The sequence below is a fragment of the Vidua macroura genome, chromosome 15 (assembly GCF_024509145.1).
Source record: "Vidua macroura isolate BioBank_ID:100142 chromosome 15, ASM2450914v1, whole genome shotgun sequence".
NCBI lineage: Eukaryota > Metazoa > Chordata > Aves > Passeriformes > Viduidae > Vidua > Vidua macroura.
Genome location: NC_071585.1, coordinates 3,164,775 through 3,186,233, shown reverse-complemented (window position 1 = coordinate 3,186,233; position 21,459 = coordinate 3,164,775). Strand labels below are relative to the sequence as shown.

At 54.7% G+C, this 21,459-nt stretch overlaps 3 protein-coding genes across 3 annotated transcripts; all 3 read left to right on the top strand.

The window, feature by feature from the left end:
* The first annotated feature begins 2,740 nt into the window (after positions 1-2,740).
* Positions 2,741-5,266, top strand: LOC128815074 (protocadherin alpha-6-like). The gene has a single exon (XM_053991469.1). The coding sequence runs from the start codon at positions 2,741-2,743 to the stop codon at positions 5,264-5,266; it is 2,526 nt and encodes an 841-aa protein (XP_053847444.1).
* A 5,329-nt stretch (positions 5,267-10,595) lies between these two features.
* On the top strand, positions 10,596-13,290 carry LOC128814916 (protocadherin alpha-13-like). The gene has a single exon (XM_053991229.1). The coding sequence runs from the start codon at positions 10,596-10,598 to the stop codon at positions 13,122-13,124; it is 2,529 nt and encodes an 842-aa protein (XP_053847204.1). The 3' UTR covers positions 13,125-13,290.
* Positions 13,291-16,421: 3,131 nt separating this feature from the next.
* Positions 16,422-19,030, top strand: LOC128815073 (protocadherin alpha-8-like). The gene is given in 2 exon segments (XM_053991468.1): positions 16,422-18,911; positions 18,914-19,030. Coding segments are annotated over 2 exon segments (2,607 nt in total).
* The last annotated feature ends 2,429 nt before the right edge of the window (positions 19,031-21,459 follow it).

Here is a 21,459-nt window from a genome sequence, read left to right as displayed (position 1 = left end):
GATATTACAGCCTATCAAGTGACTTGCCATCCATGCCTTTAATCACTTGTCTTTGATGTGGAATTGTCTTGGTAAAAGAGAGGACTTTTTGCAATTTGTGTCATTCTGCCAGCCTTTCTTGGGACAAGGCATCACTCATCTCCCTGGTCTTGGTCTTCTAGCTGGCACAAAGGGACATTTTCCCTTAAAACAAGGACTCCTGGTCCTGGAGTTTCTTTTTCTGAAGAAGCAAGCAGTGATGCTGCAGGTGAGTTACTCCTACCCGAAGAGGCTGTGTGTGAGAGACAGGTGTACTTTGATTCCTGTGATGCCTTAAGTGTTAACTTTACTGATATGTTTTCCATAGTTTTCAGATTCTGTACTGCATTTTCCATATTTTCCAGATTCTGTACTGCATTAGTATATAACTCTGAACTTTATATAAAGTGTTAGCAAGTTCTCCTCGCAGTTCAGTCACACAAAACATTCCTTTTCCAGCCCAAGAACCAAGGACACCATTGCAGCTTCAGGCCCAAAAAGTGTAAACAACAGGGAATTGAGGAGAGCAGTATGGGAGGATGGGATTTCATAACCTGAAGCTGTCATTGGACAATTAACCCCAAAATGTAAATGGACCAAAACGTATAAAAGTGTGAAAACTCGTGACTATCTTGGGTGTTGCCTTGGCCAGGCTCGTGTACTGCCCAAGGTGTATCCTGTGAAGGCCTTTCAATAAATACCTACTTTATTCCTTTAACTCCATCCAGCCTCTGTTCCAGGCAGCCTCTCAGGGCATCCCCTGTTTAGCTGTGGTATCTTCACGTTGGATTGACTAAATATTGCCTGAATTGAAATTCCTGTCGGTTTAGAGCACATTATGTGCTCTCATTTGATCCTGCTGCTTCCTGGCACAGGCTGAGAAGAGGGAAGCAAGGGCAGATGGAAAAATGACCGTAATGCTTTTCTAGGAGTAGGTGTGCTGGGCATGCAGAGGATGCTTTCAGTGTCAATGCCGTGGTGAATTTTGTAATAGCTCTGCAGATGAAAAATGAGTCAGGCAGAATTGCTCTCCATCCAGGTAAATGAGGATTGTGGTGCCATCATGCTTTATTTTGCAGCGTTCTTGGAGGATTATCATGCTGGACTCTGAGGGGTTTGATTTTGTAAAGGAGAGCTTCCTTGGGTCACTTAGACTCTGGAGCTTTTTTTGCATTAGATGTCTGCATGGGTGGACTCTTCTCTGATGTAACAAAGCTGTTCTCTACTGTATGATTGCTTTGTGGATCTGTTTCTTGGGTCCTTGAGATGTCTGAAGGCTCCAAACGTGGATTGGATCCTGAAGGGAGAGGAAGCTGCAGGTGCATGGTAGAGGAGGAAAGCAAGAAGGCTATTTCCTGTCATGAGGAATGGGAGGTGGAAGGGGAGTGCCCTTTTGCTAGAGGGAATGTCTGTTCTTCATGATGTAGTGGTGTAGCTATTTGAAAAACATTTCCTTAAGGGAAAAAACAATAGAAGATACAAGGAAGGCAGCAACAGACAAGGGGAGGGAAAGACTGCACAATGAGGAGAGAAAGAAAAAGCAAAGAAAAAACTAGAGAAGATTATACAGGAAAAGAAAAAGAACAAAGAAGAAGTGGAATAAAAGAAGCAATGGAAGGAATCGTTGCAAGGAAGAGGAATGAGAACATTTCCAAAGGACATGTTAATTGAGAGCAGTATATGAACATTTGGAAAGAATATTAGTGAAGGAAATAGAAGGACATAAGAGATACGGAAAGACAATTAGAAGGAGGATGTAGAAAATATGACAGTTGAAAGCATGAAGAAGGCATAGGGAAAGAGAACCAGGAAAAAGAAGGGAAAGAGAAAAAAGAAGAGAAAGAATAACAAAAGTATAATAAGGAGAAAAGCATATATCAAGAAAGGTGACTATACAAGTAAATGGTAAGACAGAAAGGGAGCAAGGAAGTACCAATGAAAAAAGAGAATGAAGAAAAACGAAAGAAGATAAAGGACCTGATTAGCAGACACTGACCTTATGATTAGAGCAGAGTTGACTCCTAACAGCCTTCCCACCGGTTGGAGCACCGCGCCCCGGCGCTGATATACCATAATTAGTGCAGATATACCATAATTAGTGGAGATATACCATAACTAGCTCTGATAGCTCTGCTGTGTCTCAGACGCGTCGCAGGTGGCAACTGGCAAATTGCCGGCGGGGGTAAAGAAGAGCGAAGATTGGAAAGGAAGTGAAGATGGCTTAAAGATTAGGGCAGGGCAATAAATGAAAAGGACAACGAGGAGAGGAAGCAATAGAAAAGAACAGGAAGACTATAAAGGAAAGAGTAGGGAAGGAAAAGGAAAGACAAACCGATGAAATCCAGGCAAATAACGGAAAGAAGAAAGGAAGGAGAAGAGGGAAAGAAATGAACCTATGCAAGTAAATAGAAATCGATAAAGAAAAGGAGATAAGAAAAATAAGAGGAGCAGACGACAGAGAGGATTGCCTTAACGGAGCGGAGGCAGCGGCGCTGTGGCGGATCGGGTGAGGCGGCGGAGCAGCGCACGGTGTCGCTGCAGGCTCAGGAACGGCGTGTGGGCGGCTCCGCCCCGGTGCGGCGGAGAGCCCGGCTGTGAGCGCGGGGGGGCGGCGCGGGCCGGGCAGCAGAGCCGGTGCGTCCGGGCGGCGGCGGGGAGCCGTGCGGGGCCCGGGCCGGGGCCGGCAGCCACAGCGGCGGCGGCCACAGCGGCGGCGGCGGCGATGGGAGAGCGCTGGTGTGCGGCGGTGCTGCGGGTGCTGGTGCTGCAGGCGGCCTGGGCGCTGGCGGGCGGGCAGGTGCGCTACTCGGTGGCGGAGGAAGCCAAGGCCGGCACGGTGGTGGGCCGTCTGGCGCAGGACCTGGGCCTGGAGGCGGGCGAGGCGGAGGCGCGGCGGCTGCGGCTGGTGGCGCAGGGCCGGCGGGCGAGCGTGGAGGTGAGCGGGGCGAGCGGCGCGCTGCTGGTGAGCTCGCGGCTCGACCGGGAGGAGCTGTGCGGCAAGAGCGCGCCGTGCGCGCTGCGCCTGGAGGTGCTGCTGGAGCGGCCGCTGCGCGTCTTCCATGTGGAGCTGGAGGTCACCGACATCAACGACAATGCCCCCATCTTCCCCGCCGCCCGCAAAAACCTCAGCATCGCGGAATCGTCTCTGCCGGGGTCTCGTTTCCCGCTGGAGGGCGCGTCGGATGCGGATATCGGAGTGAACGCGCAGCTCTCCTACACACTCAGCCCCAGCGAGCATTTCTCTCTGGATTTGCAAAAAACGGAGGTGGACGGTGAATCCTTATTCCTGGTACTCAGGAAACCTCTGGACCGCGAGACGACTCCCGTGCACCGGTTGGTGCTGACAGCGACTGACGGGGGCCGGCCGTCTCTGAGTGGGACAATGGAGCTGGTGATCTCCGTGCTGGACGCGAATGACAACGCGCCCCAGTTCAACCAATCAGTGTATAAAGTGCAGCTACCAGAAAATGCAGAACATGGCACCTTAGTAATCAAACTAAATGCCATGGATTTAGATGTGGGGTCAAACAGCAATATCTCGTATTCCCTCGAGACTCTGTTCCCTCAGGATGGAAAAGACGTTTTTGCAATCGATAGAAAAAGCGGAGAGATTCGACTAAGGAAGGATTTAGACTTTGAGGATGTTAGCCTTTACCGCCTGCAAGTGGGTGCTACAGATCAAGGAAACCCTCCACTTTCGGGTCACTGCAAGGTGGTGCTGGAGGTGCTGGACGTGAACGACAACGCGCCGGAGGTGCGGGTGACGTCGCTGTCGGTGCCGGTGGCGGAGGACGCGTCGGTGGGGACGGTGGTGGCCCTGCTGAGCGTGTCGGACCGGGACTCGGGGGAGAACGGGCGCGTGCGGTGCTGGGTGTGGCCGGCGTCGCCGTTCGGTCTGGAGGCGACGTTCGCGGGCTCGTACTCGCTGGTGCTGCGCGAGGCGCTGGACCGGGAGCGGGTGTCGGAGTACGAGGTGGAGGTGCGTGCGGAGGACGGCGGGGCGCCGGCGCTGCGCGCCAGCCGCGGGCTGCGGGTGCCGGTGTCGGACGTGAACGACAACGCGCCCGCGTTCGCGCAGGCCGTGTACACGGTGCTGGCGCGGGAGAACAACGCGGCGGGCGCGGAGCTGGCGCGGCTGTGGGCGCGGGACCCGGACGAGGCGGGCAACGGGCGCGTCAGCTACTCGGTGTGGGAGGGCGGCGCGGGCGGCGGCGGCTGGCGGGCGGCGTCGAGCTACGTGTCGGTGGACGCGGAGAGCGGGCGTCTGTGGGCGCTGCGGCCCCTGGACTACGAGGAGCTGCAGGTGCTGCAGTTCGAGGTGCGCGCGGTGGACGCGGGGGAGCCGCCGCTGTGCGGCAACGCCACGGTGCAGCTCTTCGTGCTGGACGAGAACGACAACGCGCCCGCGCTGCTGCCGCCCGCGGGCTCGGCACCGGAGGCGGGCGGCGTGGCGGCAGCGGAGGCGGCGGCGGCGGCGGCGGCGGGCGCGGGCTCGGAGTCGGGCACGCTGTGGGCGTGGGCGGCGTGGGGGGCGCCGGCGGGGCAGGTGGTGGCGAAGATCCGCGCCGTGGACGCCGACTCGGGCTACAACGCGTGGCTGCGCTACGAGCTGTGGGAGCCGCGGGGCAAGGGCCCGTTCCGCGTGGGGCTCTACAGCGGCGAGGTGAGCACGGCGCGGGCGCTGGACGAGGCGGACGGGCCTCGCCAGAGGCTGCTGATCGTCGTGCGCGACCACGGCGAGCCGGCGCGCTCGGCCACGGCCACGCTCAGCGTGTCGCTGGTCGAGGCCGCCGAGGCGGCGGCGGCCGCGGCCGCGGGATCCTCGTCGTCGTCGGTGTCGCGGTCGGCGCTGGGCGTGGAGCTCGGCCCCGGCGCGGCGAGCGCGGCGACCAACGTGTGGCTGGTGGTGGCCATCTGCGCGGTGTCCAGCCTCTTCCTGCTGGCCGTGGTGCTGTACGGGGCGTCGCGCTGGGCGCCGCGGGCGGCCGTGCTCTCGGGGCCCGGGCCCACGACGCTCGTGTGCGCCAGCGAAGTGGGCAGCTGGTCGTACTCGCAGCGCCACAGCCGCAGCCTGTGCGTGGCGGATGGCGCGGCCAAGAGCGACCTCATGGTTTTCAGCCCCAACTTCCCTCCGCCGCCGCCCGGCCCCGCGCCCAAGGACACGCAGCCGGAGCCCTCCGCTCTCCTCGACACGGTCAGTGGTCCTTCCTTCATTCCCTTCTCTGCTCCTTTTCATCCGCCCTCCTGAGAAGCTGCTCTTTGAAGCCGGGCTCCGTTCCCACGGCTTACGGACGTTGGGTACTTAGCGGGTCCTTAAGGATGCCAAAGGCACATTTGCATCTGTCACCACGACCTTGCTGGAGCCCCCAGCTCTTTCTGAGAGGGTCCAGAATATAGATAAGGCAGCGTCCCTGAGCAGTTCCTGTAGGTGCTCTAAATGTGAGTTCTGCTCTAGAATTAAATTACTTTTCTGTGCCACACGAGGTGCCCGGAGTTGTGAGATTTGCAGACAGCAAGGGGGTTCTGTTTCTCATGTGTAGCATTTCCACCCCATTTGGGTGAAGGGGTTCAAGACAGCCAGGCTGTGTTGGTGACAGACTCGCAGGCGCTGTGGATGGACCACCTCATAGCCTTTGCTGCCTGATAACCGTGCTGGTATTCATTTGTCTTTTTATTGAAAACGGCCCTCCTCCACCTTGATTATGGTCATATGAAGGTATGATGCAAGGTGTAAAGTGGATATTCAAGGACAAAAGTTCTCTATTACTGTTCTACTATGAGACTCATTTAGAAAATAGGGTAATTGTGGCCACGATTTCCTATGATCTTCCTATGTTTGTTTTGCAAGTATCATGCTGTTCTGGTTAGTAGTATAAAGCGTTCAGGGAGAAGAGTGTGACCCAAGGTATGTGTTTCAAGAGGGAAATTTTTCTGTAGTTTTCCTGCTGCCCACGTTCCTGAGGATTTGCATTTCTGACCTGAGAGCGAGTGTGAAGTACACTGTCCTTTTTTGATGTTCTCTCAGAATTTGCATCAATTGTTACATCAATGATCAAGACTTAAAAGGGCTTTAAAAGTGGAAATTTTCACTTCTGTAATGAAGAAACAAACAAATAGCCCCCAAAATCCATGAATCACCTTTCCCCACCAATTTTTAAGTAACATTCTCCTACACAGGCAGTATCATGTATTAGAGTAGTGTCCTTGCCACAGTTTTGGTGCTTGGAGCACAAAGTCAATGCCATTGCTGTTTAGAGGTTCCACCATCACCATTGAAGATTGTATTCCTCATAAGGAAGCATTAGAAACCATGAGGTGTCAGCAGCAGAGCATCTCCTATACACTGTGTTGATGATACCATCCATGGATATTTACGGTGTGTCATTGCTGGGAAGGATCAGCGATGGTCACGCTGAACCTTGTGGTAGGAAAGGAAACTGTGATCTGTTGTATAGAGTAGGGCCTGGCCCTTTTCTGATGGGAGGGGTGACCATGAGCAGCAGAAAGACTTGTGTGGGGAAAGAGAAAATCCTTGGGGAGGCCAAGGATCATAAAGGAAAATATCATGAGGTTATATATTTGTCTTTCGAACACATTTCAGAGTGGGGGAGTGAAGGATTTTTACAGTAAAGGGTGAGACAGGATGGGAACATTGTGTTCTTGTTGGGGATGCTTTCCTAGGTGCTAAGGGTGTGGAGTGGGAGGCCTTCCTGATAATGAGAATAGAGTGTGATACTGAAATGCCCACAATGTCCCTTGCAGTGTCTCCAGCAGGGACTGTGGCTTCTGCTGCTGCCTGCCTGGTGTAGGCCATGTGTTGGTAAGAGCTGGGGAGATGGAGAGTGCTGAATGTTGTCTGAGGAAACAACTTCTTCAGGTTGAAGGTTTCAAGGTGTTGTGGGAGGGGAACACTTCAACTTGCTATCCTCGTGTAGTAGTGGGCTTCCATAGTAGTCTCCACTGCTGTAGAATTTGCCATGATGATTCCTTGCTCCTCCTCAGGTGGGATTTACAGGGATTTATTTTATTACATATGGTTGTAAAGTTTATGTGCTCAACTTCCTTTACCTGTGCACTGCACAAGTGGCCTCAGTAGAGATGGTGTGTCCTGATGTCACATGTGGATTGTTCTGATATCTGCAAGAACACCCGAAACCCTGCATGATTAGCCCAGTTCATGTGGTGCAAGCTGTCCCACGCAGTTGACACTGTGAGTGCTCATGTGCTTTGGCACTTGCTGTGTTCTCTTGAAGGAATAAACCTGTGTGGGCTGGGATCAGGACTGTCACAGCTCTAAACACAGAATTTTTAACAACTCTAACCTGCAGCTCTGTGGTGTTTGCAAGCGAGATTACTGAAAAGGAGCAAAGCATTCACGTTGAAGATCATGTAGCTGGGAAGAGCTTTTAGACATTGTGTACATCTTTTGTGGTGATCATGAAGGAAGATGAGGAAGTACAAGGGCCTGGATCACATGCAGGTGGTGTTTACAGGCAGGGCATGTTGCTGAGGTTGAGCAATGTTTGAGATTTGGGCAGTGATCCTGTGCGTGGCACTAAATAAGGCCTGGGCCTGTGTGATGGGGAGGGTGAATTTGAGTGGGGATGAGTGTTGCCCCAGGGAAGTGCAAATGCTGAGCAGAACACGGCCTGCATCGCTGTGGAGGAACTGGAGAATGTCTGGTTGGCTGTGGAGATCTCATTTCCCGTGCCTTGTGACAGAGGATGCCAACAGAAAGCCTTGAGAAAATGCCCACCACGTAGTGCTGCTCTTCTGGGATCCTCTCAGGACCTCCAGCAGTTCTCTGTATTCTTGCTTTCTGTTGTTCCCTGTGATATTACAGCCTATCAAGTGACTTGCCATCCATGCCTTTAATCACTTGTCTTTGATGTGGAATTGTCTTGGTAAAAGAGAGGACTTTCTGCAATTTGTGTCATTCTGCCAGCCTTTCTTGGGACAAGGCATCACTCATCTCCCTGGTCTTGGTCTTCTAGCTGGCACAAAGGGACATTTTCCCTTAAAACAAGGACTCCTGGTCCTGGAGTTTCTTTTTCTGAAGAAGCAAGCAGTGATGCTGCAGGTGAGTTACTCCTACCCGAAGAGGCTGTGTGTGAGAGACAGGTGTACTTTGATTCCTGTGATGCCTTAAGTTTTAGCTTTGCTGATACATTTTCCATAGTTTTCAGATTCTGTACTGCATTTTCCATATTGTCCAGATTCTGTACTGCATTAGTATATAACTCTGAACTTTATATAAAGTGTTAGCAAGTTCTCCTCGCAGTTCAGTCACACAAAACATTCCTTTTCCAGCCTGAGAACCAAGGACACCATTGCAGCTTCAGGCCCAAAAAGTGTAAACAACAGGGAATTGAGGAGAGCAGTCTGGGAGGATGGGACTTCATAACCTGAAGCTGTCATTGGACAATTAACCCCAAAATGTAAATGGACCAAAACGTATAAAAGTGTGAAAACTCGTGACCATCTTGGGTGTAGCCTCAGCCAGGCTCGTGTACTGCCCAAGGTGTATCCTGTGAAGGCCTTTCAATAAATACCTACTTTATTCCTTTAACACTGTCCAGCCTCTGTTCCAGGCAGCCTCTCAGGGCATCCCCTGTTTAGCTGTGGTATCTTCACGTTGGATTGACTAAATATTGCCTGAATTGAAATTCCTGTCGGTTTAGAGCACATTATGTGCTCTCATTTGATCCTGCTGCTTCCTGGCACAGGCTGAGAAGAGGGAAGCAAAGGCAGATGGAGAAATGACCATCATGTTTTTCTAGGAGTAGGTGTGCTGGGTATGCAGGGGATGCTTTCAGTGTCAATGCCGTGGTGAATTTTGTAATAGCTCTGCAGATGAAAAATGAGTCAGGCAGAATTGCTCTCCATCCAGGTAAATGAGGATTGTGGTGCCATCATGCTTTATTTTGCAGCGTTCTTGGAGGATTATCATGCTGGTCTCTGATGGGTTTGATTTTGTAAAGGAGAGCTTCCTTGGGTCACTTAGACTCTGGAGCTTTTTTTGCATTAGATGTCTGCATGGGTGGACTCTTCTCTGATGTAACAAAGCTGTTCTCTACTGTATGATTGCTTTGTGGATCTATTTCCTGGGTCCTTGAGATGTCTGAAGGCTCCAAACGTGGATTGGATCCTGAAGGGAGAGGAAGCTGCAGGTGCATGGTAGAGGAGGAAAGCAAGAAGGCTATTTCCTGTCATGAGGAATGGGAGGTGGAAGGGGAGTGCCCTTTTGCTAGAGGGAATGTCTGTTCTTCATGATGTAGTGGTGTAGCTATTTGAAAAACATTTCCTTAAGGGAAAAAAAACCAATAGGAGATACAAGGAAGGCAGCAACAGACAAGGGGAGGGAAAGACTGCACAATGAGGAGAGAAAGAAAAAGCAAAGAAAAAACAAGAGAAGATTATACCGGAAAAGAAAAAGAACAAAGAAGAAGTGGAATAAAAGAAGCAATGGAAGGAATCGTTGCAAGGAAGAGGAATCAGAACATTTCCAAAGGACATGTTAATTGAGAGCAGTATATGAACATTTGGAAAGAATATTAGTGAAGGAAATAGAAGGACATAAGAGATACGGAAAGACAATTAGAAGAGGGATGTAATAAATATGACAGTTGAAAGCATGAAGAAGGCATAGGGAAAGAGAACCAGGAAAAAGAAGGGAAAGAGAGAAAAAAGAAGAGAAAGAATAACAAAAGTATAATAAGGAGAAAAGCATATATCAAGAAAGGTGACTATACAAGTAAAAAGTAAGACAGAAAGGGAGCAAAGAAGTAACAAAGGAAAAAGAGAATGGAAGAAAAAAGAAGGCAGATAAAGGGCCTGATTAGCAGACACCGACCTTATGATTAGAGCAGAGTTGACTCCTAACAGCCTTCCCACTGGTTGGAGCACCACGCCCCGGCGCTGATATACCATAATTAGTGCAGATATACCATAATTAGCTCGGATAGTTCCAAATTTAATGGTCTCAGACGCGTCGCAGGAGGGAACTGGCAAATTGCCGGTGGGAGTAAAGAAGAGAGAAGATTGCAAAGGAAGTGAAGATTGCTTAAAGATTAGGGCAGGGCAATAAATCAAAAAATCAACGAGGACTGGAGGTAATGGAAAAGAATAAGAAGATTATAAAGGAAAGAGTAGGGAAGGGAAGGGCAAGGCAAACCGATGAAAACTAGAGAAATAAGGGAAGGACGAAAGGAAGGAGAAGATGAAGGAAGGAAATGAACCTATGGAAGGAAACCGCAATCGTTAAAGAAAAGGAGAAAAGAAAATTAAGAGGAGCACAGAGGAAGAGACGACAGAGAGGATTGCCTTAACGGAGCGGAGGCAGCGGCGCTGTGGCGGATCGGGTGAGGCGGCGGAGCAGCGCACGGTGTCGCTGCAGGCTCAGGAACGGCGTGTGGGCGGCTCCGCCCCGGTGCGGCGGAGAGCCCGGCTGTGAGCGCGGGGGGGCGGCGCGGGCCGGGCAGCAGAGCCGGTGCGTCCGGGCGGCGGCGGGGAGCCGTGCGGGGCCCGGGCCGGGGCCGGCAGCCACAGCGGCGGCGGCCACAGCGGCGGCGGCGGCGATGGGAGAGCGCTGGCGTGCGGCGGTGCTGCGGGTGCTGGTGCTGCAGGCGGCCTGGGCGCTGGCGGGCGGGCAGGTGCGCTACTCGGTGGCGGAGGAAGCCAAGGCCGGCACGGTGGTGGGCCGTCTGGCGCAGGACCTGGGCCTGGAGGCGGGCGAGGCGGAGGCGCGGCGGCTGCGGCTGGTGGCGCAGGGCCGGCGGGCGAGCGTGGAGGTGAGCGGGGCGAGCGGCGCGCTGCTGGTGAGCTCGCGGCTCGACCGGGAGGAGCTGTGCGGCAAGAGCGCGCCGTGCGCGCTGCGCCTGGAGGTGCTGCTGGAGCGGCCGCTGCGCGTCTTCCATGTGGAGCTGGAGGTCACCGACATCAACGACAATGCCCCCATCTTCCCCGCCGCCCGCAAAAACATCAGCATCCCGGAATCATCTGTCCCAGGGTCTCGTTTCCCTCTGGAAGGTGCGTCGGATGCGGATATCGGAGCGAACGCGCAGCTCTCCTACACACTCAGCCCCAGCGAGCATTTCTCCTTGGGTTTACAAAAATCGAATGAGCGGAATATTGAACCTGAACTTCTTTTAATGAAATCTCTGGACCGCGAGACGATTCCCGTGCACCGGTTGGTGCTGACAGCGAGTGACGGGGGCCGGCCGTCTCTGACGGGGACAATGGAGCTGGTGATCTCCGTGCTGGACGCGAATGACAACGCGCCCCAGTTCAACCAGTCAGTGTATAAAGTGCAGCTGCCGGAGAGCGCTGCGGTGGGGACGCTGGTGTGGAGGGTGAATGCCACGGATGCGGACGAGGGAAGTAACAGTGAAGTGACCTATGCTGTGACGAACTTTATTCCCCCGAGTGGAAAAGACGTGATTTCCATCAATCCAAATACAGGGGAAATTCATCTCACAGGCGCCCTGGACTTCGAAGAAGTCAGCATATATGATTTTCGTATTGAAGCAAAAGATAAAGGAACGCCCCCGCTGTCGGGTCACTGCAAGGTGGTGCTGGAGGTGCTGGACGTGAACGACAACGCGCCGGAGGTGTGGGTGACGTCGCTGTCGGTGCCGGTGGCGGAGGACGCGTCGGTGGGGACGGTGGTGGCCCTGCTGAGCGTGTCGGACCGGGACTCGGGGGAGAACGGGCGCGTGCGGTGCTGGGTGTGGCCGGCGTCGCCGTTCGGTCTGGAGGCGACGTTCGCGGGCTCGTACTCGCTGGTGCTGCGCGAGGCGCTGGACCGGGAGCGGGTGTCGGAGTACGAGGTGGAGGTGCGTGCGGAGGACGGCGGGGCGCCGGCGCTGCGCGCCAGCCGCGGGCTGCGGGTGCCGGTGTCGGACGTGAACGACAACGCGCCCGCGTTCGCGCAGGCCGTGTACACGGTGCTGGCGCGGGAGAACAACGCGGCGGGCGCGGAGCTGGCGCGGCTGTGGGCGCGGGACCCGGACGAGGCGGGCAACGGGCGCGTCAGCTACTCGGTGTGGGAGGGCGGCGCGGGCGGCGGCGGCTGGCGGGCGGCGTCGAGCTACGTGTCGGTGGACGCGGAGAGCGGGCGTCTGTGGGCGCTGCGGCCCCTGGACTACGAGGAGCTGCAGGTGCTGCAGTTCGAGGTGCGCGCGGTGGACGCGGGGGAGCCGCCGCTGTGCGGCAACGCCACGGTGCAGCTCTTCGTGCTGGACGAGAACGACAACGCGCCCGCGCTGCTGCCGCCCGCGGGCTCGGCACCGGAGGCGGGCGGCGTGGCGGCAGCCGAGGCGGCGGCGGCGGCGGGCGCGGGCGCGGAGTCGGGCACGCTGTGGGCGTGGGCGGCGTGGGGGGCGCCGGCGGGGCAGGTGGTGGCGAAGATCCGCGCCGTGGACGCCGACTCGGGCTACAACGCGTGGCTGCGCTACGAGCTGTGGGAGCCGCGGGGCAAGGGCCCGTTCCGCGTGGGGCTCTACAGCGGCGAGGTGAGCACGGCGCGGGCGCTGGACGAGGCGGACGGGCCTCGCCAGAGGCTGCTGATCGTCGTGCGCGACCACGGCGAGCCGGCGCGCTCGGCCACGGCCACGCTCAGCGTGTCGCTGGTCGAGGCCGCCGAGGCGGCGGCGGCCGCGGCCGCGGGATCCTCGTCGTCGTCGTCGTCGTCGGTGTCGCGGTCGGCGCTGGGCGTGGAGCTCGGCCCCGGCGCGGCGAGCGCGGCGACCAACGTGTGGCTGGTGGTGGCCATCTGCGCGGTGTCCAGCCTCTTCCTGCTGGCCGTGGTGCTGTACGGGGCGTCGCGCTGGGCGCCGCGGGCGGCCGTGCTCTCGGGGCCCGGGCCCACGACGCTCGTGTGCGCCAGCGAAGTGGGCAGCTGGTCGTACTCGCAGCGCCACAGCCGCAGCCTGTGCGTGGCGGACGGCGCGGCCAAGAGCGACCTCATGGTTTTCAGCCCCAACTTCCCTCCGCCGCCGCCCGGCCCCGCGCCCAAGGACACGCAGCCGGAGCCCTCCGCTCTCCTCGACACGGTCAGTGCTCGCCTCTATTCTGTCCCTCTTTGCACCTCGTCCTTCGTTTCCTAAGCTGATCTGGTCGCCGGGCTCCGCCCCCGCCGCCTGAAGGCGATGGTGCTCATGTGTGTTAATTGCACCGTTGTATCTGCTGCCTTGTCCTTGAAGCGGGACGGTATCTCTGTAACCCCTTGTGGTACGCACCTGAAATTTACTGCTGTGGATATTGCTTTGGAATTGTTCTGCCCTAGAATGAAATCTTTGCTGATTGTGATGACAGCTCTCCTGTGGTGCCTCGAGGTCTCAGTTTTGGAGACAACATTCCTTCGTGCTGGTTGTGCAGGTTGCCACGAGCTTGCTAAATGTGTGCAGGACAGGCTGTGGTGGTGACCGTCTGCCGGGCGCTGTGTATCTCCTCACTGCCTTTGCTGACTGCTGGCCGTGTTGGTATCACGTGTGGTTTCTTATCTGGCCTCATGTTCTGTCATTTGTTCTCTACAAGAGATGCAAGGCAAAGTGACCATTTGGACTTCTGTGCCCATGTCATTTTGGAAGCTGGGAAGGCCTTCATGTTTTGTGGTTTTTTTTTGGTTTTTTTTTTTTTTTTGTGGTTTTTTTTTTTTTTTTTTTGTTTGTTTTTTTTTGGTTTTTTTTTTTTTTGTTTTTGTTTTTGTTTGTTTTTTTTTTTTTTTTCCACCCAGTTATTGTTCGCTGTAGTTATAATTTGCTATCCTGGCTGGAGAGGTGGTTTGATGGACACTGACCTTTTTTTGGTATGTTTTTTCAATATTTACATTTGGAAGACCTTTAAAAGTTCCCTGTAAATCCTCTTCTAAATAACAATGACCACAAAAAATCCTACAACCAATTTCTTGTACACGGTTGATGGCCACTGTCAGTGTCCATTTCCACGAGAGCTGTCCCAACATGACTGCTACAGTAAATATTGATCTCAGGTCTCACAACGAGAACTCAGGATGCACCTGCAGAGTCTGCCAGACCATGTAAGTGATGCCATCTGTGGGGATTTCACAATGCTCTCGTTGCTGGGCAGGGTAAGCAAAAGTCTAATTGACCCCTGAGGTAGGAAAGGGAATTGTGCCTTGTCACAGAGGTGAATGTGGCAGTGATACCGAGCAGGTCCTGGCCATGTCCTGGTTTGAAAGGTGACCTTGAGCACTGGGAAGCCTCCTCTGAGGGAACCTGAAATCATTTGTAACACAATAGGTCATATCATAGGAGGATGGGAATGGGAATTCTATCCTTTTCTGGAGAATAATTGTTACAGACTGGGGAATGGAGGATGCTTAGAGGAAAGCAGGAGGCAGGATGGGCCCAGAGTGTTTCTGCCCAGGATCATTTCTGTGTTCCAAGGATCTGGTGTTGCAAACCTTCAGCGTCTTGAGATAATATGTGGTATTGAAAGGGCCACAGAGTCCTTTGAGGTTATGAATATCTCTTGTCAGAGACAGTTCCTTGTGCTGCCTCTGGGCTGACATGTAGAATGTGTTGGGTAACAGTTGGTAACATGCAGACTGATGAACATCTTTGCTGCTGTTTGGGGAGTGTTGTGGGAGGGTGGCACTACAAACTGCTTTCCATGTGTATTGTAGAGCATTTATAGCAGCTTCCACAGCTCTTGCCATAGTGGATCTTTGCTTCATCTCTTCAGACATGATTTTTAAGGGCAGTTGAGGGGGTGGGTGTAATCTTGTTGTGCTTTTCTTCCCCTTCTTGTGCTCCTGTACGGTCAGTCTGGGTAGTGATGGTGTGTCCCGTTATCACACAGGGCTCATTCTGGTGTCTGGATGTGCACACCAAACCTCCACATCTACAGAGCAGCCCAGCTCTGGTTTTCTACTCCTGAAATTGTCTCGCCTAGTTAACATTTTGAGTGCACTTGTGCTTTTGGTGTGATCTCTTGAAGAAGATCTGTGGGGATTGGGATCAGTATTTTTCATTAATCACAGAACCTTTAAGAACTCGGTTTGTATTTGCTATTGCTGAAAATGCACAAAGCATCCTGGCATGAGGGAAAAGTCAAAGAGTCACAAAATGGATTTGCAGCACTCTATATATTTGTGCCAGCCATGGGGGAAGGGAGAGAATTTGAGTAGGTCTTTGGGGTTTGGGGAGGGAATAGAGACTTTCTGCTTAACTGTGGAGATCCCAGTTTCCAGGGTGTAAGATACAGGATCACAGTAGAATCTCGTGAGGATGATCCCACCATACAGTGCTGCTCTTCTGGAATCCTATCAGGACGTCCAAAAGTTCTGCATATCTTAGAGTACTGTTGTTCTTTCTGGTATTGCTATTTGTGAAGACATCTGCCCTGAGTGCCTTTAATTACTTGGTTTTGATGTGTAATATTGTTTTTTCTATAAGAAATTGTTTGAAATTTGGGTCCTGCTGCTAAGCCTTGTCTGAACACTTCCTAGAAGTCAGAAAGGAAGAGGAATGAGACCTTTTTCCAAAGAATATGTTGCTACACCATGTCAAGAATGTTGAATACATGGTAAGAGAAGTCCCTTCTTGGTAAGGGAAAAGTGAACAGAGGGTGGAAATGGAAGAAAATTGAAAGCAAGAAGAGTGCAATGGAGGAAGAAAAGATGGATATAGAGAAAGAGAAGGAAAGAAGAAAGAAGAATAAAACAAGAGAGAGAGGGGACAAATTATAAATGAGGTTACTGGCACGTCACCGGCACTACCACTATACAGAAAAAGGGAAGAATGCAACGAAGGAAAGAAAAAAAAGAAGGAAAGGAAGAAGAGAAAGAAAACTGGAAAGAATATGCTACGAAATAACGACCCAATGAAGTTATTAAGAATGGAAGATGACAAAGAGAAGAAATTTAAAACAGGATTACGCACGGATGTTGCCTCAAAGTGCTGGCCGGGGCTGGTTGTCAACAGGCTCCGCCTCGGTTAGAATACTGCATTCAGGCACTGATACCACGTAATTAGAATTGGTGGACCCGAATACTTTTGTTTGCAGTGCGGCGCCGGAGACGGCTGGCGAGATACCAGAAGGGGGAAAAAGCGAGCAGCGGGAAAGGTCCAAAGGAAAAAATATAAAAGGAGCGCTGTAAGAAGAAACAGCAGAGCAGGCGGCCATGAGAGAGCGGATGCAGAGGCGCTGTGGCGGATCGGGTGAGGCGGCGGAGCAGCGCACGGTGTCGCTGCAGGCTCAGGAACGGCGTGTGGGCGGCTCCGCCCCGGTGCGGCGGAGAGCCCGGCTGTGAGCGCGGGGGGGCGGCGCGGGCCGGGCAGCAGAGCCGGTGCGTCCGGGCGGCGGCGGGGAGCCGTGCGGGGCCCGGGCCGGGGCCGGCAGCCACAGCGGCGGCGGCCACAGCGGCGGCGGCGGCGGCGATGGGAGAGCGCTGGCGTGCGGCGGTGCTGCGGGTGCTGGTGCTGCAGGCGGCCTGGGCGCTGGCGGGCGGGCAGGTGCGCTACTCGGTGGCGGAGGAAGCCAAGGCCGGCACGGTGGTGGGCCGTCTGGCGCAGGACCTGGGCCTGGAGGCGGGCGAGGCGGAGGCGCGGCGGCTGCGGCTGGTGGCGCAGGGCCGGCGGGCGAGCGTGGAGGTGAGCGGGGCGAGCGGCGCGCTGCTGGTGAGCTCGCGGCTCGACCGGGAGGAGCTGTGCGGCAAGAGCGCGCCGTGCGCGCTGCGCCTGGAGGTGCTGCTGGAGCGGCCGCTGCGCGTCTTCCATGTGGAGCTGGAGGTCACCGACATCAACGACAATGCCCCCATCTTCCCCGCCGCCCGGAAAAACCTCAGCATCGCGGAATTGTCTCTGCCGGGCTCTCGTTTCCCGCTGGAGGGCGCGTCGGATGCGGATATCGGAGCGAACGCGCAGCTCTCCTACACACTCAGCCCCAGCGAGCATTTTAGAATAGAGGAAGAAAACAGTAACTCTCGCAGTAAGTCCCTTTTTCTGGTACTCACGAAAGCGTTGGACCGCGAGACTATTCCCGTGCACCGGTTGGTGCTGACAGCGACTGACGGGGGCCGGCCGTCTCTGACGGGGACAATGGAGCTGGTGATCTCCGTGCTGGATGCAAACGACAACGCGCCCCAATTCAACCAGTCGGTGTATAATGTATATTTGTCCGAGGATGCCATACAAGGTACGATAGTGGCACGGATGAACGCCACGGACCTGGACGAAGGAACTAACAGAGATGTGAAATATGAAATCGATACTATTGTTCCTCCCCGGGCGTCAGATTTATTCAGCATTGATGCGAACACTGGGGAGATCAGACTGACGGGTGCACTGGACTTTGAGGAAGTTAATTTATACGATCTAAATGTTAAGGCAACAGATAAGGGAACGCCCCCGCTGTCGGGTCACTGCAAGGTGGTGCTGGAGGTGCTGGACGTGAACGACAACGCGCCGGAGGTGCGGGTGACGTCGCTGTCGGTGCCGGTGGCGGAGGACGCGTCGGTGGGGACGGTGGTGGCCCTGCTGAGCGTGTCGGACCGGGACTCGGGGGAGAACGGGCGCGTGCGGTGCTGGGTGTGGCCGGCGTCGCCGTTCGGTCTGGAGGCGACGTTCGCGGGCTCGTACTCGCTGGTGCTGCGCGAGGCGCTGGACCGGGAGCGGGTGTCGGAGTACGAGGTGGAGGTGCGTGCGGAGGACGGCGGGGCGCCGGCGCTGCGCGCCAGCCGCGGGCTGCGGGTGCCGGTGTCGGACGTGAACGACAACGCGCCCGCGTTCGCGCAGGCCGTGTACACGGTGCTGGCGCGGGAGAACAACGCGGCGGGCGCGGAGCTGGCGCGGCTGTGGGCGCGGGACCCGGACGAGGCGGGCAACGGGCGCGTCAGCTACTCGGTGTGGGAGGGCGGCGCGGGCGGCGGCGGGTGGCGGGCGGCGTCGAGCTACGTGTCGGTGGACGCGGAGAGCGGGCGTCTGTGGGCGCTGCGGCCCCTGGACTACGAGGAGCTGCAGGTGCTGCAGTTCGAGGTGCGCGCGGTGGACGCGGGGGAGCCGCCGCTGTGCGGCAACGCCACGGTGCAGCTCTTCGTGCTGGACGAGAACGACAACGCGCCGGCGCTGCTGCCGCCCGCGGGCTCGGCACCGGAGGCGGGCGGCGTGGCGGCAGCCGAGGCGGCGGCGGCGGCGGGCGCGGGCGCGGAGTCGGGCACGCTGTGGGCGTGGGCGGCGTGGGGGGCGCCGGCGGGGCAGGTGGTGGCGAAGATCCGCGCCGTGGACGCCGACTCGGGCTACAACGCGTGGCTGCGCTACGAGCTGTGGGAGCCGCGGGGCAAGGGCCCGTTCCGCGTGGGGCTCTACAGCGGCGAGGTGAGCACGGCGCGGGCGCTGGACGAGGCGGACGGGCCTCGCCAGAGGCTGCTGATCGTCGTGCGCGACCACGGCGAGCCGGCGCGCTCGGCCACGGCCACGCTCAGCGTGTCGCTGGTCGAGGCCGCCGAGGCGGCGGCGGCCGCGGCCGCGGGATCCTCGTCGTCGTCGTCGGTGTCGCGGTCGGCGCTGGGCGTGGAGCTCGGCCCCGGCGCGGCGAGCGCGGCGACCAACGTGTGGCTGGTGGTGGCCATCTGCGCGGTGTCCAGCCTCTTCCTGCTGGCCGTGGTGCTGTACGGGGCGTCGCGCTGGGCGCCGCGGGCGGCCGTGCTCTCGGGGCCCGGGCCCACGACGCTCGTGTGCGCCAGCGAAGTGGGCAGCTGGTCGTACTCGCAGCGCCACAGCCGCAGCCTGTGCGTGGCGGACGGCGCGGCCAAGAGCGACCTCATGGTTTTCAGCCCCAACTTCCCTCCGCCGCCGCCCGGCCCCGCGCCCAAGGACACGCAGCCGGAGCCCTCCGCTCTCCTCGACACGGTCAGTGGCACTGCCTTGTTCGCCTCTCGCTCTTTCGCTCGCCGCCTCTTTTTTCCTCCGGCCATTCTCCCTCGCCCCTTAGAGAGTTCTTGCTTGGAGCGAGGCCCCGCCCCCGCAGCCTGAGTGCAGTGGTTGTTTAAAGCTATTAGGGGACATTTCCTTCCTCGGCCTTGTCCTTTCGTGATTTTGCAATTTCTTGGTGTGTGGTAGCAGAAATACGGTATTATGGCACCCCAGAGCAGGTGCCATCATAGGTGAGTCTTGCTACGCTGGGCAGGAGTTTTACCCTGGAATGAAATCACTGCCTGTTACAGTGAGAGGTGCCCCGAGCTGCAGCTTTGCAGGCAACTTTTTTACTTTTTTGCATGATGGGTTTCAATGTCAGCTTGGTGCAGGAATACAAGACAAGCCTTGGTGGTGACAGTCCCCCAATCTCTTTGCATTGACTGAATGCCTTTGCTGACTTCTGACCATGTTGGTATTAGGTCTGGATTAATATTGAAAACTGTCTTCTTTCATTTTCCTTGCAAGAGATGTGATACAAAATTACACTTGGGACTTCAAATATTTGACTCTTTGTGGGAACAACAATTATGCATTTAGGTTCCATCTTCAGGCTCATTAAGAAAGTAGGAACAGCAGTATGGACTTTTACTATCTTCTTTTTCCTTGTATTTTTTTTTCCTTTCTGTAAAGGAAGGAAACTCTAGCATGTTTACTAAAGTGAGTGTGGCCGTGGCAGGATAAGGCCCAGATTTTTTGGATGTGACCTTGAGCTGAGGGAAGAGTTGCCTAAGGATGGTGGAATTCATTGAGAAGACCATGGGCCATGTCTTAAGACAAGAATGAGTCATGATGTGGTTGTCTTGAGAACTCGTGTCCCAGAGTGATGAACGAAGGATACCCAGAGAAAACTGTGAGGCAGGAAGGGCACAGAGTGCTTCTGCCTGGGATCCTTTGCAAGACTCTAATGTTCTGGAGTTGGAGGCCTTGTGGACCTTGAGATGCTGTGTGGTATTGAAATGGCCACAAAGTCCTTTGAGGTGATGAAGCTCTCCCAAAACAGAAAGAGGTTTGTGCTGATACATCATTACTGTATGAAATGTGTTGGTAAGAGGAAATGCAATGCTGAATGTTGTTTGATGAACCAGTTCCCTGGTATTTTGTGAAAGGCCTTGTGGGAGGGTAGGACTTCAGCTTGTTGGAGTCGTTGTGTATGGGTGCATGTCTATAGCAGCTTCCTCATCTGTTGATTTTGCCATGACAGTTCCTTGCTGCTTATCCAAGTGGGATTTGCAAAAGGATGTGATGGGGAAGAGAGAATAATCTGTTTGTGCCTCATATCTCCTACCTGTGCACTTGCAGGGTCAGCTTCAGTACAAATGGGGTGTTGCCTCATCATGCTTAGCCCTGATACCTGCATGGCCACACCAAACCCTGCAGAGCAGCCCAACTCTGATGTTATCATAGAAATTCTCCCCCACAACTGATATTGTAACTGTGCTTATGCTTCAGGATTTGGTGTGGTTCTCTCAAAATAAAATGAATCTGGATCAGGATCAGAGCTGTCACTCTGATCACAGAATTTTAAATATCTCTAATGTGTAGCTCTGTGGTGTTTCCATCTTAGATTGCTGAAAAAGCTCAGCACATTTAGGGTGAATTTCACACAGTCTGCCAGACATTCTGTGGCTCTGTATCCCTTCATAAGTTCTTTGTGCGAATTGTGAGGGAAGGCGGGGATGTGCAAAGGCCTGGATCATGCTCAGAGTGGGTTTTATTGCTGAGGCAAACTGTTTTGGTGAGGCAGTTTTGGCAGCTGTACTCCTCCGAGTGGCAGGGAGTACTGCTTGGGCCCTCTGTCATGGGGAGGGTAACTTTGAGTGAAGTTTCTTTACTGAGGAAATGGATGCTGTGTAACATAAGCACTATCACTGGGGAAGAAAAGCTCCATCTGCTTAGCTTGAGATTCATTTCACAGAGCTTGGGATAGAGGATTCCACTGGAAAACCTTGTGAAGACACCTGTCACCCTGGTTTGCTTGCCTGGGATCCTCTCAGGCCCTTCTGAAGTCCTGTGTACCCTTGGTATTCTCCATGTTCTTCCTGCCAGATGTGAAGACATCTTCCATACACAACTTGGATCACTTACTTTTGAAAGTATGGTGTTGGTGAAACAGCAGCTTTTCCAAATATCAGTCTTGCTTGGTCAGCCTTCTCCAAAGCTCTCCTTGTTTACATCTCTACTCTTGTCTTGATAGGGAGTAGAAAAACTTTTGTCCATAACCAAGAAGTTGCCAGACCTGGCATTTTGATATGGTGGAATGGGGCCTTCTAGTTTTCTTCTCTCCTTTTACCAAAAAAAAAAAAAAATCCATCTTTTAAATTTTTTTCTTCTTTTGCATTATGTTCGTAACAGTGGATGAAATGCAGACTGCTGAATTTTGGCAGCTGTCAGGTAGCAGAGTTTCCAGCAGCTGACCATCAGTAGGAGGGATGGATTTTCCAGTCTTCTAAGCTGAGGTTGAGGTTGGTAGAATGTCCTTGGAGTTGCAGGGTCTCTGCTACTT